Below are 17665 nucleotides of genomic sequence, written 5' to 3'. Positions count from 1 at the left end.
AGATGACGTGTATCTACGCATGAGCATTGCAAGCTAACGTCGCCTTGAGCTCGCAAACAAGTGTGATCGGGGATTTCTTTTGGAGAAGCAGTTTTAGCTTATCTTCATACTGTACTGTCTTTGGTGACACATCACACTCTATTCTTGCATAATATCACTCTTTCTTCATGCAAATTTGAACTCTGGAAAAAATGTAATGCTTTTATGTAGTTATGGGTTTCAAAGATCATCCCTAAAACAATGTTCATAAAAAAATCATATTTGATTATCAAACATTATTTACAGAAGTTGGAGAAACATTGTGGCACACCAATCATCAGTAGACAAGGTAATGCCCAGCAATCTGTCTGCCACACACACACACATAGGGAGAGCGAGATACTGTACATATAAAAGTGTCAAGGTGATTTGAATTTATCGAAATTTGATATGTTGATTTGTGCAGAGGTATCTAACCACAGAGATGACGCATGGAATAAACACATTCAAACACGCTTGGATTGTTGTAGGCTATAACCGTAGCTGACAGAACATAAAACACCAAACTGACTGAAACACAAAAACACCAGAGAACGTTTTTAAAAAGCAGAGCCTCTTTCACAATGCCTTCCTAATCCACTGTCTACACAGCAGACTCAGTTTTCATCCTTCCTCATCTTTCTTGGGTGGAGGTTTGGCATTAGCCCCAGCCCCCACAGGGGTGGGCAGGTACACGTTCCCCACTGCGCCCTCCTCAAAACCAGGGTTGTCATATCCATCGGCAACCCACGGACTGTAAGTGGCAGCCTCCAGGCCCTGGTTGATGTAGTGGGCCTCCTGGCTGGCCTCCAGCGGGGGCAGCTCAAACAGAAGGGCTTTGAGCGTCTCCCCCAGCTCCCTGAAATCAGGCCTGTGTCCTGGCTCCCTGTGCCAACAACTCAGCATCACCTCATAACTAGGGGGGAGATGAGAGGTGCAGGGATGAGATGAGTGCAGTGCATATATACAGTATATATATCTACTTTCTCTCCCTCATCTCGCAAGATGAGAGAGAGAGGGAGGTAGAGAGAGAGAGGGAGGTAGAGAGAGAGAGAGAGGGAGGTAGAGAGAGAGAGGGAGGTAGAGAGAGAGGGAGGTAGAGAGAGAGGGAGGTAGAGAGAGGGAGGTAGAGAGGGAGGTAGGTAGAGAGAGAGGTAGAGAGGTAGAGAGAGAGAGAGAGAGAGGAGGTAGAGAGAGAGAGAGGGAGGTAGAGAGAGAGGGGGAGGTAGAGAGAGGAGGTAGAGAGAGAGAGGGAGGTAGAGAGGGGAGGTAGAGAGAGAGGGGAGGTAGAGGGGGGAGGTAGAGAGAGAGAGGTAGAGAGAGGGGGAGGTAGAGAGGGAGGGAGAGAGGGAGGTAGAGAGAGAGAGGGAGGTAGAGAGAGAGAGGGAGGTAGAGAGGGGGAGGTAGAGAGAGAGAGAGGGAGGTAGAGAGAGGGGGAGGTAGAGAGAGAGGGAGGTAGAGAGGGAGGGAGAGAGAGGAATAAGTCAGACAGTGCAGAAAGGAAGAGAGAAGGGGAGAAGAAGATGGATTGAGATAGAACAAAGGAAAGAGACACCGTATCAGAGAGAGGAAGGAAGATGGATTGAGAGGGAGAGGCAGGGTGAACATAGAATTAATTACACAGACAATATCACCTCTGTGGACATGCTCCATGTTGCCCAACTCTCAGTTACAGCCTGTCGTGCCAATAAGGCTCACGTTGATTCAATTAGTTAGAACTACAGGGGAGGTCCAGAAGCTAGCCAATAAATATTTGGGGAGAAACCAGGCGCACTTTATGTCCCACTGGGCACAGACGTCAGTTCAACATCTAGCTTTGATCAGTGGTGTAAAGTACTTAAGTAAAAATACTTTAAAGTACTACTTAAGTCGTTTTGGGGGGTATCTGGACATTACTTTGCTTTTACTCCACTACATTCCTGAAGAAAATATGTACTTTTTACTCCATACATTTTCCCTGATACCCAAAAGTACTCGTTACATTTTGAATGCTCAGCAGGACAGCAATATGGTCCAATTCACATACCTATTAATATAACATGTTGTCAACCCTACTGCCTCTGATCTGGAGGACTCACTAAACACAAATACTGCATTTGTAAATAATGTTGGAGTGTGTCCCTGGCTGTCCGTAAATTTTAAAATCAAGAACATCATGCCATCTGGTTTGCTTAATAAAAGGAATTTGATGTACAGCATTTACTTTTACTCAAGTATGACAATTTAGTATTTCTTCCACATCTGTACTTAAGGACATTTAAAACCAGATACTTTTAGACTTTTATTCAAGTAGTATTTTACTGAGTGACTTTCATTTTTACTTGAGGAATTTTCTATTAAGGTATCTTTACTCAAGTATGACAATTGAGTACTTTTTTCACTACTGGCTTTGATTTACATTTGGTTGAGTTGTCAAATAACGTGAATTCAACGTGAAATCGACCAAAAATGTCACCCTGTCATTTGATGTAGGTTAAAAGTTGGGTGAAAAAATACAAAATTCCCTGACTTTGATGACTTTTTGGAAATCCAATCAGTTTTCCACGTTGATTCAACGTCATCACATTACAGATTTTGGCTGAAATGATGTGGAAACAACATTGATTCAACCAGTTTTTGCCCAGTGGGATTCAAACATGGCCCAAGTTGTCAGCAACTCTGTGTGAATCTGTAAACTGAAGTTTTCACTAAATACAGCCTCAAATTCAATTAATTATTGCATTCACACGTTACATTGTAAACACAGGCTACTGGTAACCATATCTACGTTCACAAAACTAGCATCAGTTCTTGTGAACATGCATTGAGCTACATTCCCCCATTGACTCCATAACAAGTGAGGTCATACTACTAAACTAGACAAGAATAAAGTGAGGACTCACAGTTTGTCATCACACTCAGGAAGCTTGAGTCTGTGTCCAGCGTTCAGCAGCTCCAGGAGCTCATGGTTGTGGACCCCAGGATACGGTGTCCTTCCCCTGGACACTATCTCCCACATGGTGACCGCAAATGACCACTGTAGTAAAGGGATACACACACACACACTTTCTTCAATTTAAACATGCATTGTCATAACAGCCAGTTATTTACAGCTATCTTTAGGATCACCCTCTGCTAGCTTCAGGAATGAGTTTGCCCTGGTCAGGTCACAGGGTCAGCTCACACTGCTGGTCCAAGTGATGGGTCAGTCAGATGTCATGCAAGCAAGTCATCTCTTAGTCATGTGTGACTTACCACGTCACTCTTGCTAGTAAAGATGGACTCTGAAAGGCTCTCTATGGCCATCCACTTGACCGGCATTCGGATAGTCACTGTCTGTCTGTAGTAGTTGTTGCTGTATGTCTTCTTGGAGAGGCCAAAGTCAGCCACACACACGCGCAAGTCATCCCCCAACCTGGGAAAGACACATACACATATCATCCCCCAACCTGGAAAAGACACACACACATATCATCCCCCAAACCTGGAAAAGATACACACACACACACACATCCCCAACATACAAAAGACACACATACACACACACACACACACACACACACACACACACACACACACACACACACACCTGGGAAAGACACATCCCCCAACCTGGGAAATACACATACACACATCATCCCCCAACCTAGAAAAGACACACACACACACAAGACACACACACACACATCATCCCCCAACCTGGAAAATACACACACACACACACATCATCCCCCAACCTGGAAAAGACACACACACACATCATCCCCCAACCTGGAAAATACACACACACACATCATCCCCCAACCTGGAAAAGACACATACACACATCATCCCCCAACCTGAAAACGACCCAATCTGGGAAAGACACACACACACATCATCCCCCAATCTGGGAAAGACACATACACATCATCCCCCAACCTGAAAAAGACACACACACACACACACACACACACACACACACACACACACACACACACACACACATCATACATACATACATACATACATACACACACATACATACATACATACATGGGACACACACACACACATCATCCCCCAACCTGGGAAAAGACATACACATATCATCCCCCCTGAACCTCCCCCAATCTGGGAAAGACACATGCACACATCATCCCCCAACCTGGGAAAAGACACATACACACATCATCCCCCAACCTGAAAACGTCATCCCCCAATCTGGGAAAGACACACACACATCATCCCCCAACCTGAAAAAGACACACACACACACACACACACACACATACACACATACATACACACACACACACACACACACACACACATACACACACACACACACACACGTCATCGTCATCCCCCATGGGAAAGACCCAACCTGGAAAAGACACACACACACATCATCCCACAACCTGAAAAGACACACACACACACACACACACACACACACACACACACACACACACACACACACATCATCCCCCAACCTGGGAAAAGACACACACACATCATCCCCCCAACCTAGAAAAGATACACACACACACACACCACAAATCACATCACATCATCCCCCAACCTGAAAACAACTGGGAAAGACACACACACATCACACCCAACACAAACACACACACACACACACACACACACACACACACATCCCCATCACAATCTGGGAAAGACACATACACACATCATCCCCCAACCTGAAAACACACACACACACATCATCCCCCAACCTGGAAAAGACACACACACACACACACACGTCATCCCCCAACCTGGAAAAGACACACACACACACATCATCCCCCAACCTGGGAAAGACACATACACACATCACCCCCAACCTGAAAAGACACACACACACACACACACACATACACATACACACACACACACATCATCCCCCAACCTGGAAAAGACACACACACACATCATCCCCCAACCTGGGAAAGACACACACACACATCATCCCCAACCTGGGAAAGACACACACGAGCGCAGACACACACAGATACAAACACAACAAGTCTGACTGGTAGTCAACTACGTTATACACTATTTAATAAAATGTACTTACAGCTACAAAGAAAACATGTTTACTATTGCATGGTGATCTGTAGGCATATTCAATGTGACAAGGCTTTGTTTCAATTGATTTACCAACTGGTGTATTCATCCATCCCACTATCCTGATATCAGTCTGTGTTTCTTGGTACCATGTCCTCGAAGACCTGGAAGAACCTTACCCATCCTCATTGAACCTGTTGGTAGGTTTCATCGTATAGTATTCCCTTAGCTGAATACCAATGGTGTGGACATAGATCAGTGGAGGCTGCTGAGGGGAGGACGGCTCATAATAATGGCTAGAATGACGCAAATGGAATGGCATCAAACACATGCGTTGGATGTATTTGATACAATTCCACTCCATCCATTACCACCAGCCCGTCCTCCCCAATTAAGGTGCCACCGACCTCCTGTGACATAGATGCATGCGGTCTTCCTTATCTGAGGCTCCCGTGTAAGTACACTCTGACTGACTGGCACCCCCTGGTGGACTTACATGCAGTTGCGTGCAGCCAGGTCCCTGTGCAAAAAGCCATGTGAACTCAGATACTCCATCCCTGCTGCAATGTCAACCATGAAGCGCAGAAGACTCTGGTGAGGCACAAACTGTGAGGAGGGAAGAGGTATTCATTTAGATTATACATATTAGTCAGAGACTGTGCACGTGTGATGTGCGTCCTTGTGTCCATGCCTCTTTGTGTGTGGGTGTGTGTGTCTCACCATGGGAATATCCCCGTAGCGGGTAGCGATGAGGAACCGGCGCAGGTCTCCATGCTTCATGAAGGGTAGTATCACCAGAGGGACTGGCAAAGGAGAATCCTGCTCCAAGGTGACCCCTGCAGGACAAACACAGATACTTTCAGAGGATGCCAATACTGCAACAAGAATTTGAAGGATGAATGGAATGTTGAGTGATGGCATTAAAGTCGGCATTAAAATACGTTAGAGTAAGGTGAGCTAGTAGGGCAGAATTACCAAGAAGTTTGACAACGTTGTTATGGTCAAAGTGCTGCATGATCTCTGCTTCCTTCAGAAACGACTCTAAGTCCTCCTGCCTGTCGAGTCCAACTGAAGCCACATAGGGAGAAAACATACGGTATAAGCTATATAAACCACAGGTGAGGGCTCATTAATGGCTGGAATGGAATGAATAGAATGGTATCAAACATATCGGTTCCCATGTGTTTGATAACATTCCATTCAGCCATTATTATGGGCTGTCCTCCCCTCAACAGCATCCTGTGCTACAGACATACAGTCATAAGGAATAGACTGCATTCATTTTACATGGGGATATTTCAAGATATTCATTCTTTTTACATGGGGATATTTCAAGATATCCATTCTTTTTACATGGGGATATTTCAAGATATCCATTCTTTTTACATGGGGATATTTCAAGATATCCATTCTTTTTACATGGGGATATTTCAAGATATCCATTCTTTTTACCTGAAATTTTAAGATATCCATTCTTTTTACATGGGGATATTTCAAGATATGCATTCTTTTTACCTGGGGATATTTCAAGATATCCATTCTTTTTACCTGGGGATATTTCAAGATATCCATTCTTTTTAAGACATGGGGATATTTTAAGATATCACATTCTTTTTGACTGGGGATATTTCAAGATATACATTCTTTTTAATAAATATTTTAAGATATCCATTCTTTTTTGCATGGTGATCTTTCAGGCATATTCAATGTGACAAGGCTTTGTTTCCATTCTTTTTTACCAACTGGGGATATTTTAAGATATCCATTCCTTTTATCATGTCTGATATTTCAAGATATCCATTCTTTTTACCATGGGGATATTTTAAGATATCCATTCTCATTGAACCTGTTGGTATTTCAAGATATGCATTCTTTTTGAATACAATGGTGATATTTCAAGATCATGGATTCTTTTGAGGGGAGGGGATATTTCAAGATATCCATTCTTTTTACACATGCGTTGGATGTTTTAAGATATCCATTCCACTTACATCCATTATATTTCAAGATATCCTTCCCAATTACATGGGGATATTTCCTGATATCCATTTTTTTTTACATGGGGCTATTTTAAGATATCCATTCTTTTTGACTGGCATATTTTAAGATATCCATTCTTTTTACAGCCAGATATTTCAAGATATCCATTCCATGTGATATTTCAGATATCCATTCTTTTTACATGCAATTTCAAGATATCCATTCTTTTTACTGGGGATGAGGATATCCAAACTTTTTAGGAGGGGATATTTCATTTAGATATCCATTCTTTTTACATGGGGATATTTTAAGATATCCATTCTTTTTGTGGGGATATTTCAAGATATGCATTCTTTTTACATGGGGATATTTCAAGATATCCATTCTTTTTACATGAAGGGATATTTCAAGATATGCATTCTTTTTACATGGGGATATTTCAAGATATCCATTCTTTTTAACACAGATTTTTCAAGATATGCATTCTTTTTACAAGATATTTCAAGATATGGAATCTTTTTACATGGCATATTTCAAGATACCATTCTTTTTGAGCATGGGGATATTTCAAGATATGCATTCTTTTTACATGGTATTTCAAGATATCCATTCTTTTTACAGAAATATTTCTAAGATCCTGCATTCTTTTCCAACTGAAGCCACATTTCAAGAAAACATTCTTTTTACATAAATATTTCAGGATAGGGCCATTCTTGGCTGGAATGGAATGATATTGGTCAAATATGCATTCTTTTTACATGTGTTTGATAAGATATGCATTCTTTTTACATGGGGATATTTCAAGATATGCATTCTTTTTACATGGGGATATTTCAAGATATCCATTCTTTTACATGGGGATATTTCAAGATATTCATTCTTTTTACATGGGGATATTTCAAGATATCCATTCTTTTTACATGGGGATATTTCAAGATATCCATTCTTTTTACATGGGGATATTTCAAGATATCCATTCTTTTTACATGGGGATATTTCAAGATATCCATTTTTTTACATGGGGATATTTCAAGATATCCATTCGTGTTACATGGGGATAATTCCCTGAATGATGCGTACCTCTCATAGTCTTGACAGCTACTTTGATGTCTATCCCTTCCTCTGGAGTAAAGATCCCCTCGTAGACAGAGCCAAACTCTCCTGGAGGTACAGTCAAAACCCATTATAATTCACTGGAACATGCTTCATTATCAGGATAGAATAGTAAAGCAGGCTGCAGACTAGAATAGAATGTTATATGATACGTCTCCTTGACTGACCAGCTCCCAGCTCCTTTCCCAGGGTCAGCTGGTTCCTGTCCACCAGGACATCCCTCAGACTGGTAAGTAGTTTGTCACCAACACTCTCCAGCAACTGAACCACACCAGGTACCAACACCACTATAGGAGACGAGAGAAAGGAAAGGGGGCAAAAGAGAACGGAGGGGGGAGTCAAATGGGGACACAACACTGTTATCTAGATAGTTCATCTGACAGTCCTGTCTTTCTGAGTCAAATGCTGTGTCTACTGTTTATAGTGAATTCTTGGCCATGTCTCAGACTCACTGTTGACTTCCTGAGGGGCAGCGTGTGGGCCCTCATTACGACCATAGCTCACACCTGAGTGAGAAGGCAGCAGCTCCACCTCTTGGTCTTGACTGGAAAATAAATAAATATATATATATATATATATATATATATATATATATATATATATATATATATATATGAACCTCTACATCCAAGCTAGATCACAAAGGCTCTGTCCCCAGCAGAGGAGGCTGGTGGGAGGAGCTATAGGAGGACGGGCTCATTGTAATGGCTGGAATGTAATTTTTGGAACAGAGTCAAACGTGATTTCCATATGTTTGATGTGTTTGATACGGTTCCAATAATTCCATTTCAGACATGACAATGAGCCCCTCCTCCTATAGCTCCTCCCACCAGCCTCCTCTGGTCCCCAGGTGGGTATTCTGGTTTACCTGAGCTTGGTGTATTTGCCTGAGCTTGGTGTATTTGCCTGAGCTTGGTGTATTTGTCTGAGCTTGGTGTATTTGCCTGAGCTTGGTGTATTTGCCTGAGCTTGGTGTATTTGCCTGAGCTTGGTGTATTTGCCTGAGCTTGGTGTATTTGCCTGAGCTTGGTGTATTTGCCTGAGCTTGGTGTATTTGCCTGAGCTTGGTGTATTTGCCTGAGCTTGGTGTATTTACCTGAGCTTGGTGTATTTACCTGAGCTTGGTGTATTTGCGTAGCAGAGAATAAACAGCAGCAGGGACCAGAATCAACAGCAGTAGGACTCCCAGTAGAGCTCCTATGATCACCCAGGGAGAGGGACCCTCCACATGGGAGTGGTGGGGATCCAGGGGGATGGAACCAGGGGTGCTTGTCACTAGAGATTTCCCTGTAGACAGATGGGTATCTTCACATCATTTGAAGTGGGTTGGATTCATATCTGTCCTGACATTCCATGTCCTTCTACATCAAAAGGAAATGAGCTGTATGTGTTACCCATAACCTTGCACATGTGTGCATCAGCACAGTGAGGCTTTTAACAGCCAAGGTTAGTGCTCTGAGTCATGATTATCTTTAAGCAGCGTTGTTAGCATCAGCCGTTTTGGTTTTGTTAATATACCGTAACAGCGATGCCAAATGTGATGACATCATCCAAACTCACGATGACATGTTATGATATGATAAGGGTATGATCACAGTAGGATGGTACAATTCTTATCTTGATCATGACTCACATGTTCTTCCTTAATTTTAACCAATCAGCAATCAGGATTAGACCCACCCGTTGTATCAGCAGCAGCAGTTACAGCTGTGTTAGAATGAGGTAGTAGTAATGACATCATCCAGACACTCACATCTATGAATGATTATAGATGCTGTTGATGACGCTGCTGCCCCCTGGTGGAATGACACATTATTTCTTGCCTGGACCGACAGCCGGTAGTCCGACCATGGGCTGACCCATGTGAGGTTGACTGCAGTGACGGTCAGTCCCGCTGAGGCAGGGAGAAAGATGACCGCCTCCCCACACACTGCCCACTGACCAGCAGTCCCTCCCTCTCTCTCTGAGCATTCCACGTCATACATCACTTCCTGCCTCCCCCCCAGGTCAATGGGAGGGTCCCAAAGCAGAGTCAGTATTGAGTCATTGAGGTGCTGGACTGTTACATTTACAGGAGCAGAGGGTGGTCCTGTGGAAGAGAAATACTAAGTTCCAAACAGCTCGAGATATTGCAACATAAGAAAATTAGGAAATGAAAGAAACATGGTTGTCATCTACAAACCTGTTTCCCATTGTTATTAAGATTCATGAATTACCCTCTGACTCCTCTAATATGGCACATCCCTATTCAGTTGAAGCAAGTTGTTGAACTATTTACTACATTCTACACAACTCATCCATAAATCTTGTTTGATACTACGAAATTACAAAAATAATGTGGTTTGAGGAACTCGTCGGAGTGTCTTACGTGTGCACCCCATGACATACGGGTCACCCGGGAGGCTGAAGTACCCCTGACGACAGTCACACCCTTCTGCACCCTCCCTGTCTGTCTTCCTGTTGGGTGGACACGAGCGACAACCCCCACTCTCATTGGCTGCCTTGTAGTATCCAACTCCACAGGCTGTTGGAAGAAACCCAAATAAATCTGTCAAGGCTACTACACAAATAGACGGCTAGCCCTTTTAAGATGCATGGGGCCAGGAGCTTTTCCCGACTATGCGACCTGACCTGGAAAAATTCCTGTCCCAAAAAATATACTGTGTATCTACTAGAGTCAAACTCATCATAGTGGTGTTTTTCGGGTTGGTCGTCACATACCTTCACAAGAGTCCACCTTTTCTTGGTGACCCGGGGCACAGGTGCACCCCCCTTGCAGTGGACCCCACACCCCATTCACCTGGCACTCCCTCTGAGGGGGCTCCACTTGCCCCTCTACCCCCACGGCGCCTTCAACACAAGACCCTGTCAATGGCCCCGCTCCTGCAGACGCTCCCTCAAACCCAACAAGGTGGCTGACCAAACGAGGACATCTCCTGTAGTACAGCCTGACAGAGGATAGGAAGATGCAGGGCCCTGAGTAGGTGAATCCAAGATGGAAGCCGTTGTGTGAGAGAGGCTCAGTGTTTAACACTAATTCCAGGCTGTTTTTAAGGTACTCCTTGATCCGATGCACTTCTGTTGTGGTGCTGAAAGTCTGAGAGGTTTTTAGATTGAGGGGATTCTGGGATTCACTAAATTTGGTGAGTGGAGAGTCTGATTCCAGAAGGTGGACCTGGAGTGGACTCAGCTGATTAGATGATGACTCCTCTTCCTGGGCGAATTGTAGGTCCAATAGCAGGTGCAGGGCATCCTTCCGTGCAATCCAATTAGTCAGTAGTGATCTTGAACTGGGTTTGTTGTTGACAGCGCAGGCTTGATAGACTGGGACTTGGGTCTCTGAACCCATCTTCAGTAATTTCTCACTCCACTGTAGTGACAGGAGAGGAGGATACAACATGTTATTAGGCATACAGCCATAGGCCTACTGTAGGACAGGGCCAAAAACACCAGGGGGCAGTTTCCCTCATACAGATTTAACCAAGTAATGGACTAAAAAGCCTATTCAACAGAGATTCTCGTGCTTAAACTGTGTCAGGGAAACTGGCCAAAAATGTATTTCATAAATGATCTATAAAGTAACTGGTCTAAACCTCCACAGCATCTAGTGTTTCTGCTAGACATAGAGAGCAGAATGGGTAGCCATTCTACGTACTGCTTTTGGGTCTGGATAAGATGTCCATTTCAGACTGGCCTGTTTGACTGAGTTGAAGAGCTCCACTGAAAGGAAGAGAAGAGAGGGGACAGAGGCGGGGAACGACGGGAGAGGATTGGAAGTAAAAAGGGTTTATATGACCCATAATGTAAGCCTTTTGCAGCTCTCAAATAACATGGTGTTCTGGCATGAAATGTAAATACTGTAAAGTGCACAGACAGTGGCAGTAATTACATTATACAAAACGTTCTATTCTATTTAAAATATATATATAAATACAAGTATAATTTTATTCATTTTAGTAGTGTAATGTACAATACAGAGGCATATTACTACCAGGAGAATTGAAAAGAAAACTATTGTTAATCTGAAAATATGATCAAATATACAGTACAGGCTATTTGCGTGCTCGTCAACGTATACACAACAATGTACATCATTCGGACGTCATCTTGAACACCTGTATGAATGACTTACCTTCTCGCGAGGTTGTTTGCGCAAAGGTGCAGCCACAGTATATACATAACCAAAGTACAACATTCCACCTGACGGCCGACATCGTCCGCACACTTCCCAGTCTTCTCAAGTTCTGTCAATATACATCAGAACACGCTGTCTTCAAGCGACGACGAAGTGCTATTATGAAGAAGTTTAAACAGGAACCACTTTTTCCACAATGCATTTGGTCTGTAAGAAGTCTATAGCTAAACTGGGCTACATGTCAAATATTTTGGTCATATTGCGATAGCGGGAAATTCTTTCAGCCTGGAATCCTCAGTTTGACCATAAGAATGTCGCTACGCCTGAAGGCTATTACATTACTTTTTGTTCCCTCCTCCACTCACCCCTTGCTAGAATAACAATAGGACAGAAAGGAAGATTAGAGTGCTGAGGCGTGAAGTTAATTTGATAACCTCCATTCCGTCACTCAAATATCCTATAGTAGTAGCTCCATTAAAAATGCATAGATGCCTAGTCCTAGCTTTATCAAAATATTTAATTTTTCAGAATACTTTTTAGAATAATTTACATTAGAATAATAGTATAATTCTGAAAGGGTCAGTGGGGGGCTGTCACTGTTTTTGTTTTCTCTGTTGTTGTTTTTTGTTGATGACGATGATGATGATCAACCAATCAAATATTATATATCAAGATGATTTTCAGTTTGTTAACTTCATCAAGCTTAGAAAGGTGTAAAATCGCTCATACAAAACTGCTCATAACAGGTCATATGAAGGCAGAGAAGTCTTGAGGAGAGGCATATTATTCACTCGTTTCTGATGTCATCCTGTACAGACTTACTGTTATCCCATGAAGGATGCGTGTCCTCCCACTGATCAACACAAGCCCAGTATTGGTCAATATCTCCCACTTCTTCTTCTTTTCAGATTTGAAATCACATGACTTTGCCATTTTGGTCAATTTCTGCTTTCCACAGTACAAGTACAAAGAAAACAGATATTTGTGGCCTGCTTATAAGACTGAGGTGTCGCAACAATCATTGTGGAGTAATGGTAAACAGTAGAAGAAGTAGAAGTCTAATGAATAGCTTCTTAAAATGCACTCTAGGTTTTCATTTAGTTCAATTCAGTGGCGTAGGCAGAAATCTACTGATGGCAGGGCCAGCTAAAATGTGCAGTATGTGGGCCAACTGTCATCGATGACAGTTATGTTGTACAAATGGTAATCTTGGCTGGTTTTGCTTGTAAATACTTTTTTAGTTGTATTACGAACTTTTAAATATTTTTCTGCTGTCATCTATCGCACACAACAACAAAAAAATCTGACTGTGATTTCACTTTTCAGATCAAGTAGTCTTGTAGGCACAGTTGCTACCGGTCATTGTGAAAGACCCACCTGTTTTGCATGTTTGTTTGGCGACAATACATATCACATATTAGTTTGCCACCAAAGGCTGCCTCAAAATGCAGATGTTTCAGCCTAGCTCAGTGCTTTCTGTGGTGGTGGGGCAGCCAGCTTAAAATACAGAGCGGACGCGTTGGTAATGTTCTCTAGCTGCGCAGTGATTGGATCAGTGTTATGTCATTCATGGGGACACTACGTCACCACAAAATCTACAGGGAGAACTCAAAAATTCAAGCCCCTTGGGTTCTGCCATAGATTTACATTAGAAGTGCCAATCCAATAAGGCTCAAGGTCATTGGTCACAGATAAAATTACGTCAAATCACATTATATCTACTGTAGCCTTGATTGGACTGATCATGTCAACATCATACTTTCAAAATCTTAGCTAGAAAGCTAGACAAGCAGTCATCTTCAAGAATTATGTTGACAATCTACTGGCAAATCCTTGTCATATGAAGAGAAATTATAGATAAAACATATCGGTGCTCATCGGCCATTGGACATTAACATTACACAACAAGTTGGAAATCGCAAATTCAACAGAGTGGTTTGGAAGGAATCAGTGGCTAATTGCAAGCGTTAGCTAACTGCAAAGCAATCACTAGCCTTCTATTCAGTGGAGAGGTGGTCCAAGTCTGGTTTTAAGGCTCACTTTTCCAAGCTTAAAATGATAAACATTCACATGCAACACCACTGGCCAGAAAATATTACATATATTGGCCATGCTGTCAATCCAGCGTGACTTCAGCTGCAGTCAAAACAACTGGAAACACAGAACGGGGAAATCTCAGACACCAGTGAGTTCAAAACAACTGGGAACTAGGAAAAAAACAAGCTCCGACTGGGAAAATACATTTTGAACAGTTGTCCAACATGCAATTCCAAGTCGGAAACTCAGGCCTCTTCCTAGAGCTCTGACCTGAAGATCACTGATGTCATGATTTAACCTAGTTTTTTTTCCGAGTTCCCAGTTGTGTTAAACTCCACAAATCCAGAGAATGCCAGACTTTGATGACAAAGTTTGCCCACAAGAAGGACCGCCATGCAGCTTTGCTGTTTAAGTGAGCACAGCACAACAAGGTGAGTCCAACAACATATTGTATGCTGCTGCAGAAATTATGTAATATTCCAGTGAGATATGTATACTGTAGCTACGACAATAATACTAAGTGTATGTTGTGTAGTAAGCTGTTCGTAGCCCATGTGGCTCACCCTAATCACTTGGTCCCTTTCCCCCTCATAACTTAGCCTACTGTTCTAAATTGGTGGTGTACATGTAGCCTATAGCCTGTTTTAGAGAAATGTCATCATCGAACACTGTAAGAGCTTTCATTGTCTGCTTATATGCCCCCTTTATTTATCCTACGGTTCTGAGTTGGTGTACAGGGAGAATACTGTAAGAACGCTCCATGTTCTGAATTCTGTCACTGTACATATCAAAAGTGCTGAATAAATAGTTATATTGACTACATCCGTCTTAGCTCGCTCATTAATGTCAATCTAAATTACGGATTGCCTCTGATCCGCTCATGCCATAGTTTTTACATCTCAATTGTCAGAAGAAATTACATTTGTTTAAGCAAGTCAGCCATGTTTTTTTAAAGGCAGTAAATGAGGCTGCATGAACTGTTTCGCTGCCAGACAAGGCTCCACTGATAGCCAGGTGTAGCGGTGGCAGGGATTCACTCCACTGTGCTGAAAACAAATCTCGGCTGTTGGGACAGTTTTATGTAGGCTTTATGGGCACCGTTTGTCACCATTATAGTGCATGTATTGTTTAGTGTTGTGTGGTGGCTTTGCTGGCATGCATCAACAACAAAATGTAAGTTTGCCCCACCAAGATTTACAGCTAAAATTGCCACTGTAGGCATACGTAAATTCGTTACTCTTGGTTATGTCTCAGTGGAGGGAGGGAGAGAGCGCGAGTCAAAGTAGAGAACTTTTGTTTTTCACCATAATTTTCAAATAAATTCATTAAAAATCCTACAATGTGATTTTCTGGATTTTTTTTCTCATTTTGTCTGTCATAGTTGAAGTGTAGCTATGATGAAAATTACAGGCCTCTCTCATCTTTTTAAGTGGGAGAACTTGCACAATTGATGGCTGACTAAATACTTTTTTGCCCCACTGTAACTGTTTCTCATGCTGACAAAGCATTGTGGATATGACCCATGGGGATGCATTGTGTAGCCAGACATGCTCCATGTGTGCGGTTCGAGCCTGTTTCCTGAATGATTACTTTTCACAGCACTTTCTCACTTTATAATTAAGTATACTATCCTTCTTAGTTTCAGGCCATACCAGTGGCATACAATGTATTACACACCAGCTCTCTGGAAATGTTATTTTTGATAGCTCACATACATACAATACATTTTTTTAAATGTATTGGAGAGGTCAGGGAAGTACATATTTCTCTATGGCCAGGAGCAATTTACATAATCCTTTGACATGAGACAATAAGGGGTTAACAAGTCTTTCAGGAGTGGGCAGTCCTGTATTATTCCCGAGATTCAATCTCGTTTCCTTAATAACAGGAAAACGCATTACAACATGATCCAGCACCCAATCTAAACAACATACCTTTGATGGGATACTCCCGATGAACATTGTTTTTATTGTTGGGCAGGCCCCTATAGTTCCAGATCTAGAGCTCCGTGCCCTGGACTAACTAAATCATCATTGTGCCCATAGGCAATACACTGAGACTAACAATGAGGACCAACTCTCAGTGGAATGGAAATTAATGAGTAAAAACAACCTGAAGGGAAATAGCGGCTGTATTTCTCTATTTTGAAAGTTATATATCTTGACATCTTGATGGCTGACATGCAGAACATTTTGGGACAATACCAACAATGGACTAATGAAACAAATATCAAAAGATAGTTTGGGAGTAAAAACAACCCGAAGGGAAATAGCATCCACGCATTGGCACACTAAAAATGACTTTCATGGTAGTAAGTCGATTTCTACGGTCAGCAGTGCTCGACTTGAACTCAAATATGTGCCGGTACTCATTTTGGTTGCTGAAACGTATTATATTTAGGAGCTGCACAATACTTTTGCGCTAATATTCTATTAGACGAACAGGAGCTCAAGCAGTAGAACATTTATCACTCCAGTGTTAATCTGCTAAAATTGTAATTATTCGCCTACCTCCTCATGCCTTTTGCACACAATGTATATAGACTCCTTTTTTTCTACTGTGTTATTGACTTGTTTATTGTTTACTCCATGTGTAACTATGTGTTGCTGTCTGTTCACACTGCTTTGCTTTATCTTGACCAGGTCGCAGCTGTAAATGAGAACTTGTTCTCAACCAGCCTGCCTGGTTAAATAAAAGGTGAAATAAAAAAATACATTTGAGGTGTTGGTTCTCAGCACTGACGTTCAGTTATGGATATGTTTCGGCTTTGAAGTGTAGCCAGGTATAATTGTTGGTTAATGAATCGATTGACGTCAATATAATTAACGTAATACAAAAATCCCCACCAAAATCCCCAGTATTAATTTCCTGTTTTCAATGCTTCCTCTTCCTCCCCTAACGTCATTCTTGGGAACCGTCCTAGGGCTTCAGCGTCCCAAAAAGTTTGGAAGGCTTTCTATATGTAACGGATGTGAAACGGCTAGCTTAGTTAGCGGTGCGTTATACTGTTACATATACCCAACTTTATACTCTATTATTGGGCATTTCAGCTGAGGTCACTGAGTATGGACTACATCGCAATCCACCACATCTGCCTGTGTTGGCCTTCCCCATCTGCCGTGGAAGACCTACAGTGCTGTTTGTCAGACCAGGAGACATCCCGAAAATCAGTCTTCTCATGAAAACATCTGTAGCGTCCTAACGGTTTGGGCTACAAACTAATATGACCCCACTATGGAAAGGGGAGACTCGCAAAACACTCGTCTGAAGGTAACCCTGTTCTGGTTGAAACAATTAATGGAAGGAATTATGGAAGTAGTTTTGTGCTGACAAAAAAAAGGGGTT

The 17665-nt window shown here is 42.3% G+C and overlaps 1 protein-coding gene across 2 annotated transcripts; it reads right to left on the bottom strand.

Moving 5' to 3' along the window:
* Positions 1-398: 398 nt before the first annotated feature.
* Positions 399-12653, bottom strand: si:ch73-40a2.1 (tyrosine-protein kinase receptor TYRO3). 2 transcript variants are annotated; one of them, XM_042298412.1, is made up of 15 exons: positions 12281-12652; positions 11804-11868; positions 10870-11518; positions 10517-10672; positions 9902-10237; positions 9264-9435; positions 8601-8692; positions 8316-8435; positions 8116-8196; positions 6031-6123; positions 5776-5891; positions 5552-5661; positions 3253-3412; positions 2901-3034; positions 399-934 (listed from the first exon to the last, which is right to left on the bottom strand). In XM_042298412.1, exons 1-15 carry the CDS (start codon positions 12360-12362, stop codon positions 643-645), a joined length of 2658 nt encoding a protein of 885 aa, XP_042154346.1. In that variant the 5' UTR covers positions 12363-12652; the 3' UTR covers positions 399-642. The 2 variants fall into 2 exon arrangements, with proteins under 2 accessions (XP_042154346.1, XP_042154347.1); XM_042298413.1 differs by lacking the exon at positions 11804-11868 and having other exon boundaries at positions 12281-12653.
* Positions 12654-17665: the final 5012 nt, after the last annotated feature.

This window comes from Oncorhynchus tshawytscha, linkage group LG15, assembly GCF_018296145.1.
Source record: "Oncorhynchus tshawytscha isolate Ot180627B linkage group LG15, Otsh_v2.0, whole genome shotgun sequence".
Taxonomy (NCBI): Eukaryota; Metazoa; Chordata; class Actinopteri; order Salmoniformes; family Salmonidae; genus Oncorhynchus; species Oncorhynchus tshawytscha.
This window is presented reverse-complemented; position numbering and strand designations above follow the sequence as displayed.

Excerpts from the sequence above, each read along its gene's own strand:
- si:ch73-40a2.1 (XM_042298412.1), bottom strand. The coding sequence starts at position 12,362 with ATGTCGGCCGTCAGGTGGAATGTTGTACTTTGGTTATGTATATACTGT. Across the intron at positions 11,519-11,803 it reads CTTATCCAGACCCAAAAGCA|TGGAGTGAGAAATTACTGAA; the intron begins GTACGTAGAATG and ends CTGTCACTACAG. Across the intron at positions 8,436-8,600 it reads TGCCCCTCAGGAAGTCAACA|TGGTGTTGGTACCTGGTGTG; the intron begins GTGAGTCTGAGA and ends CGTCTCCTATAG.